The sequence below is a fragment of the Aedes aegypti genome, chromosome 2, assembly GCF_002204515.2.
Source record: "Aedes aegypti strain LVP_AGWG chromosome 2, AaegL5.0 Primary Assembly, whole genome shotgun sequence".
Lineage (NCBI taxonomy): Eukaryota > Metazoa > Arthropoda > Insecta > Diptera > Culicidae > Aedes > Aedes aegypti.
The window spans coordinates 355384646-355392814 of NC_035108.1; the positions used below are offsets into that span (position 1 = coordinate 355384646).

General features: G+C 34.9%; 1 protein-coding gene across 1 annotated transcript; it reads right to left on the bottom strand.

Annotated features, from left to right (window-relative positions):
* Positions 1-1596: 1596 nt before the first annotated feature.
* Positions 1597-7432, bottom strand: LOC110676870. The gene is made up of 7 exons (XM_021846352.1): positions 7058-7432; positions 6926-7000; positions 6348-6787; positions 6100-6277; positions 4417-4604; positions 4180-4351; positions 1597-4122 (listed from the first exon to the last, which is right to left on the bottom strand). The coding sequence occupies exons 1-7, from the start codon at positions 7128-7130 to the stop codon at positions 3671-3673; spliced, it is 1578 nt and encodes a 525-aa protein (XP_021702044.1). The 5' UTR covers positions 7131-7432; the 3' UTR covers positions 1597-3670.
* Positions 7433-8169: the final 737 nt, after the last annotated feature.

An 8169-nucleotide genomic window follows, 5' to 3' on the forward strand; every position in this document is an offset into this window, starting at 1 on the left:
GGCTACGTTTTAATTGGGCTCCCGTTAGTTGGGCTATAGGAGCCCACCTAAAACGAAGGCAAACGTCAGTTTTTGACATAGGAGGCAGTTTTTCAATGTTGGTAGCTCTGATTTTCTTTTGTTCTATGATATATGACAGCTCGAAACTCAGCCCGATTAGTGAAAGTCTTTCACTGAGTGGGCTACAGGTTTAGTTCAACGAACGAAAGTTGACTGTATTTCGAACGCCTAGGGTGCACACTTAGAAAATATCACCGACTCCGGTAATTTTTTACCGAAATATAAACCGCTGACCGCTCGGTAATGCTTTCGGTAAAGTTAAGAATAACCGAACAATCTGTAATGTTAATCGACACACAGCTGTCAAAAAAATACAATGGACCAATGCACGAGTTCACTCGTTGACGTTTGAGCGGTGCCGTGTTATTTATGTGACCATGGCAACGAGTGAATTCGGCACCGCTCAAACTTCAAATTTGTGAACTCGTGCACTGATCCATATGTTCGTGAACTATTACCGAACAAATTGGGTCCTAAAATGTTTAATGAAATCTTGTTTTTAATTAATGACATGAAAGAGCATGTTACTGCAATTATTTTAGCAATTTTTCCCGCTCAAATAACGGCTACATCATATTTAAACCTTTTCTTAAAAATTGGGTCCATAAATGAACCTTGACACTTTTGATCATGTTTGACGTTCGCCTAATCGACAAAAACACCACAGGGCTTTTAGTTTTAACATTGGGGTTGTTCCTACACTGAAAACAGCTTTGCGGTGAATAATACTATATTGATGGGTTAATTTAAAAACACAACGCCACTAAATCTGTGCAGACAACTTTCTGCATTTGTTTCAAATAGATAAATTCATTATTTTTACTATGCCCCTATGGCATGGTACAGGAGTTGAAATTACTATGTTTTACGATATTATTAAAATAATTGTAGTTAATTCGACCTTCCGATGGGGTTGTACAGAAGTAGAAATTACTATGTAATGCGGTATAATTGAAAATAATTGTAATTAATTCGACAAAAAATCAGAGAAGTAGACGTAGTAGATTTAAAAACGTTCCTGTTCATTTTTACTTATGATGTAGGGGTGGTAAATCGAATTTCAATATTTATGCGATAAAAAAGGAAACAAATGTAAAACAGTTGCGTATTTATTACACATTGAACTTATCAATTTATACAAAGTATTTCTTAAGCCTAATGTAATTTTCGCCTTGTTCATTGTACACGTGGATTGGAGGCCCATCAAAGTAATCGATATCGATTATGTGGAACATTGATTGGTTAACAGATACTTTAAAGGATGCTAAATGCAGTGCATATTCTTCAACATTCCATTGTTGACATCCAACATGTAATTCATTATTACAGATCAATAAGTTCTTAATTTCAAATAATTTTACACATTTTAAATTGATAGCTGATTTTGTCAGAAACTGACCTACTTGGTATTCTGTCCCTTTGTACGCAACTGTAGACACAGCGTCAAAGTTTGTAGTTAGTTGCTTATTTGTCAACGAAAGATGTTCAGCGTATGGTAAGTCTATGGATCTCAATTTTATTGGATTTTTGTAGATCATGCACGTTTTGAAGTTATTTAAATGTTTGATATCATTCATGAAGATAAGTTGAGCTTTAGTGCAAAGCGTCAAGCATATATTACGCCTAGAGGTAATGTTGCGGCAATATTTTTTAAATACTTGATGGAATGCCTCGAACCTGAAACTCCAGGTAAACCGCGGAGGTCCAATTCTCCTAACTGTTTCAGGATAATGAAGTAGTATGTGGTACTTTGGTTTCAAATGCTTTCCAAAAAGTTTACTGTATAACGTGTGATGATAAACTATCTGATCTTCCAAAACTGCAAGAAGCTCGTTATTAAATTGTGGAAGCATAACCATATCTATTAACTCAACTAAAGACAAGACAAAATCCCAAACTTCGTCGTTTTCTGGTATTATCTCCCCAAAAATCAGAGGAAAATAGTGTACAAAGTAAAGCATTTCCCGAGCTGTCATTTTGAAGTTAGATGATTTAATTTGTTCTTTAGTAATCGTTTTAAAAGTGTTCCTTTTCTCTGTTTCTTTGCAATCAAACATCTGAATTCTGTAGTTAATCGTTAGCAATGAAATATGCAATTTCTTTATCATGTATGACAAAACTAGAGACATGTCGTAGTTGCAAATTCCATGCGAGAAGAAATCGTGCATTAAGTCTACACTTGTGAATTCGCCAACGTGATAATACTGTAAACGATTAAAAGCTGACTCTTCTTTAATACCAGATTCTTTGAAATCTACCTTTCTTTGAATATCAATGTCATATTGCTTTTCATTCCGATAGCGAAGCGGGTCCAGTTTTAAATTTGTTTGACACTCATACTTATTCATAGTGCAAAATCTGCAGTATATCATAGAACTGAACGATGTCGAGTATCCCATTAATGTATTGATTCCTAAATTGTCTCCTAAAATTGCCATAAGCACAAAATGAACACGAATTTTTTGGCCATCAATATTTAATTCCGCTCCTTTCTGCTCCAAGTCAATGAGTATTGTTATCAATTATTTCAACGCCAAAGATGGACCTACTTTTGACATATCGGAAGCTTTAACGAAACCGGCAACAAAGAAATTCTCTAATCTGCCTAAAAAATGCGAAGGAATAGTAGGAAAACTATAGTATATTCCTGTAACCTTGTGGCTACCGGAGTGTGCTCCGATGGCGTCATTCATCTCGACCTCGTCCGAATACAAAAAATAAGGTATTACACATGTATCTCCAAACGATTGTTTTACATTTTTCCATAAGGAACCGTTGATAACGTTCGTTAAATTATCTTCCTCTTCTAACTGTCTCATATGGTTCATCGTATCGTTAAAAACACTGCCACTCTCGAAAAACTGCGTGAATTGATGCTTAATGGGCATTAAACATCCTTTCGACATGGTGTTTCCAAAGCTATCTTTATATTCGATCGTTTGTAATGAATCGTGTAATTGAATGTTTTGCAATGTAGTATTAAGCTTTTTCTCGGAACTTATAAACTGAAACGGTTGGTAAATATCATCAATAAGTTCTTTAACTCCTTCCGAATCAATATCATCTACCGGACATATTTTTAGCAGTGTATCACAAATTGGCTTAACTATTTGATCAGTAATGCTCTGTTGTAAGCTTATTACGTCTTTTCTCGTAAAATTTGACTTACTGTGTAAATTTAACGTAAAGTTTAAAAACATTTCTCTTAACTTATTTCTTAAGACTAAAATATTATCATCACTTAAACTAACTTTCTCTTTCTCCAACGATTCGTTTACATTTCCAAGATCATTAGTATTGTTTGTGTTTGAATTTTCCTGAAAAATCGTTTTTTCTTCCGTATCGATGGGATCCGTAGGCTTATCAGCTTCATGATAGACGTCGCATGTTGTGTCCTGATTTTCAGTGTCACTAGACTGAAATAATCCGACGTGGCTGGAATTGATGTGCCGTTTAAAACGATGCAGATTTTGATACGATCTTGAAGGTGCGCATGCTGTACACGTATATTTGAAAACGGTGGGAGTGCCGTGGAATATCGTCAAATGGTCAAACAACGTTTGAACAGATCCCTGCGGCCTGCGGCACAGATGACAGTTCATGTTGTTTCTTAGCCGTCCTTCAGATATGCGAACAGTTGCAGAAGTTGGCTATTCCTAGCTTTTCGGGAGTAGCCGACGTTGTAGAAGTGTTTGGCAACGAAGTACCAAAACAACTCGCAGCTTTCCGGAAAATTATAATTCAATACAAACTTCAGCTTCACGACAAGATCGATGCAACGCAGGAATGATGGAAGTTTGTACTGAAATTTCGCAGTCACGACATAGAACGCAAACAGATGCTCGGTTCCTCCAATTACGAAAATCCGTGGGAAAAATTGAACTGCATTTGCTTCGTACTCGTCACGTAATTCTGCTACAGCTTCTGAAAAATCCTGCTCTGTCTTACATGCATAGCACATATCCGTTTGTGCTTGCAAAATCGTTGGCAATTTGCGGGATGATGTTCGAACTGGCTTGACGATACCATGAAATATGGTACAACAAATAAAATCCCGGCTATCTGAAATATGAAACCAATTACATTCTGGAGAAATTTAAGAATACGGCCAATATTTACCTTTGGGGATATTTGTTTCATGCAGACGGCTGTAAAGTTCTCGAGAGTAATCGTCATTCAATCCTTTTTGTTCAACGTATTGTAGAAATCGTTCTACGAATCCTTCCCAGACATTGAAAATGTTTGATAGATCACCAAGCTCTCCGTAGATGGAACAAAAATCTGCATCAATCTAAATTGAGGAAACAATATCTAGGTTTAATAGTGTATATTAACTAATGCATTTATTTATATTACCAGCAAATATCCATTTTCATCCGTTAGACGAGGCCACTCTGCTAGCACATTCTTCTTGTCAACTTCTGTATCTTGTACAATGGTCCGCATGCGCAGCAGGAGTGACTCTTTCCAAAGCTGCGTGACTTTCTCCGCGGGTTGCTGATTATTTCGGAGCCAATTTTTGTGACAATTCTGTCTTTCAATGTCTATAATATATAACAATAGTAATTAATTTACTATAATTATAAATTTTTAACCCATTAACGCCCAAAGTGTCCCACAAATGTATTTAAGTTTATTTGTGATCATAAAATAAACAGTTTCATAATAAAAATATAGTTTATGGTGAAATTGTTTCGTCGATATCTAAAAGCTCCATGTAATCATTGCTGCATTTTATCAATAATATATAATTCATGCAAGTTAATCTCTTAGAACATACACAAACAAAAAAAACTACCGCACAATTTACTTTTCATGTCATGCCAACAATTTCCTCACTGATCAATAGTTATGTTTCAACGTTTATTTGAATTTTTTTCGTAATCAAATAGTTATTTACAAAATGCACATCTTTTCGACGAAATGTTTGTCCAAGAAAGATTACAGTATTGGACAAAACATTTGCAACTTTTTCGATTTTCCATACAAAATAATCAACTTTGGTAAGCTAGATCTCAGTTATTTATGGACCGATTCGAATGAAATTTTCAAAAGGCATCAGACATAACTTGAATTTCAACATATATTTTTGAATAATTTTTCCAATCACGAGTTCAAAAGTAATAACAATTTAACTAAAGTGAAATTTTCGTCAAAAAATTCAAAACTATTTATCGCAAAATCTATTAGCCCTACACAACAGCTGTATCTAGCAAACTTGTTCATCTCGTCAACATCTACAACTTTGCTGAAGATACCATCAAGCTATCACTTCAATGTATTTAGTTAAATAAATTATAAAAAATCGTCAAAAAATTCACTTTAGTCAAACCGTTACTGCTTTTGAACTCGTGATTGGAAAAATCACTCAAAAATATATGTGGAAATTCAAGTTATGTCTGATGTTCTGTGAAAATTTCATACGAATCGGTCCATAAATAACTGAGATCTAGCTTACCAAAGTTGGTAATTTTGTATGGAAAACCGAAAAAGTTGCATATGTTTTGTCCAATACTGTATATGCAATACATGCGAAGCTTTCTATTTCATAAATTATTTGAGAAGGCTTATAAAGTTCTTCATGAATTCTGTTATATGAGAGTCACAAACTCAACGTAAGGCTTTAGTTGATTTTTGTTCTATATTGCCACTACTTCCATAACAGTCCTATTTATCCAGGAAATCCCATAGAACATGGGACTGTTATGTGCTTTATAAAATTGATTAAATGTTTGAAAATATGATTTTGACTTTATACGATTTATCAAAAGTGAGCTTCACTTTCAATTTTGTAGTATGGACTTTTGATAAATTTTCTAAATGTGTGGCAAACTCGCCAAGAGCATAAATAGAGAAAATAAATATAAAAATAATTTTCTAAAATTTTTTGTTTTGAAGGCTCTAGTTCAAAACGAAGCCAAGACAAATATATTTATTTTGAGAAACAAATAAATTACTTAGAAAAAAGAGAAATAGCCGTACAAATAAACTTCTTCGGGATCCCGGGAAATGGCATTTTTCAATTAAGTTTCAAATTACCTTCAACAGATAGGGCAACAGCCTTTGCTTCGTATTCCTTCCAATGGTCGATATCGTCGTTGCTCTTACGCTTCCTTTCCAATAGGGATTTCTTGTTTCTGTTATGAAACCTGTCATAAAGTAGACCAGATGGATGTTTCTTTCCGATTGAGTTATCTCGAGGATTAAAGTAGATTTCCTGTAAAATAGAGTAAAATTTTTTGAATTAGATTGCAAATTTCAAAATAGTACTGATAAGCAGTTATTACAGCTAGTTCCGAAGGAAATCGTTCTACGATGTAATGAGCAAATCGAGCCATGTCAGTTAATGTGAAGTAGCGATCATTAGCTATGTAGTAGTCTACTATAGTATGAGCCAAATACTTTTTGTGTTCTGTGTCCAACTGGTGATGCTTTTCGTAGTAGTTTCGGACAATTTTACCCTTCTCGTTTCTCTCCAAGACATCTTCGAGATGGCTTCTCGTTACTGACGATGGTAGCAAACAATGATTGGATGGCCCAGGATTTGATGTACTGCTTGTATGGCCATGCTCGTGAGAAGCGTTAGTTGAATAGAAGGAACTTTCAGGCCAACTCTGCAGTTTCTTTCTAAGGGCATATTTATGGCCTGTCCACTTGATTACCGAGAAAATCTCCGACAAAGCCGCATCATCAATGTCCTTCAGATAGCCAACTGTAATTCCGTGTCCTAAGCAAAAGCAAATATTGCAAGATAACAACGTCAGGTAGGAATTTCCCGAATTTTACCGCTGCTCATTTTGTGAATTGGAATTGAGATAGTGCTTCGAAAAACTTCTATTTTAGTAAAATGAATGCAATGACTTACCGACCAAGATAGAATAAATCGCGGCATCCAAGTTCCATTCGCCCAAGATCAATTCTTGCAGTTCTGGGTCATGCTCTAGAAATTTTTACATATTAAGTAACTTTACGAAGGATATCTTAATGTAATTCATACCTTCAATCAATTCCGGATCCGCTACTATGTCATCAACAATAACTTCGACAGTTTCCTTGCTTTTTCCGGCCATAATTCACAAAAAAACAACAGGCAAAAATAAACGAACCAGCAGCGTTCCGAGAACAAATTTTTAGTAATGGCGTCTGTTTGGTCGATCAATGTTGTTTTTGCATGGTTCTGTTTTACCATATTCGTTGCCAAAATGACAACATTATGGTAAACAAGACAGCGATTTGCAGTAAGCAAGACGATTGAATGTTTTTGTTTTGAAATGCAAGCACTGAAAAAAATACCGTCCATATTTTATTGTCATATAGTATTTTTTTCAACTTTTATGGTAATAATAAATGAATTACAATTTGATTTTACAAATTTACTCAATAGTATTTTTAAGAATGAATTTATGGTGTACCTTACTGCAGTACGCTTTTCAGTGTATCTGACATTCTAGAAGGTACACGGAAAGCAAAATGCACCAAAAATTTGAGCTTATGCCAAGGAATGTTATAAAATTTATAAAAATGTTTTTTGGACCTCAACAAAATAAAAACATTAAAAAATTGAGTAAACATGTGTTTTTAGCCTAAGTTTAAGCGGTTGGCATTAAAATTGGGACAGGCCTTTAGGACCCTATTGTTAAATAAATTACCGAACAAATTGTTCATAACAGCAAGCAGTCGGAATAGAATGAGATCATCATAAAAAAAAAAACAATGAAGTTCATATTGATATTCAATGTAATAAATCGATTTATTTTGTATTTCTGTTGCTTTCTGTTGATGAAGGTAAGAGATTAAACACCATTGATGAACAATCCTGGCTGTTCACTCCTCATGAAGAGAACCGTGCCACCGATCCCGGCATGGGTGGTCATGCTGGTTATTATGACGCTGCAATCCGAAAACGTAAATTGTAAATTATTTTATCTTAAAAATACGCTTTTTAAAGAAACTCAAAGGTCATACTTACGGAGAACAAGTACTAGACGCTCATCCTGCTTCTGTAGTTTTTTTTAAACTAGTATTCATTCCCACAAAAACAGAATACAGTGGGGATTCGCTCGTTAGGGGTTCGCTACATGGAATGACTCGATGGTTGGATGTTCGCTG

What these genes read in the sequence shown, in the direction of transcription:
- LOC110676870 (XM_021846352.1), bottom strand. Translation starts at nt 7,130, where the DNA reads ATGGCCGGAAAAAGCAAGGAAACTGTCGAAGTTATTGTTGATGACATA. An exon ending in GGATCCGGAATTGATTGAAG is followed by an intron (nt 7,001 to 7,057) that starts GTATGAATTACA and finishes AAAAATTTCTAG; the next exon opens with AGCATGACCCAGAACTGCAA. An exon ending in TGAAACAAATATCCCCAAAG is followed by an intron (nt 4,123 to 4,179) that starts GTAAATATTGGC and finishes TTCATATTTCAG; the next exon opens with ATAGCCGGGATTTTATTTGT.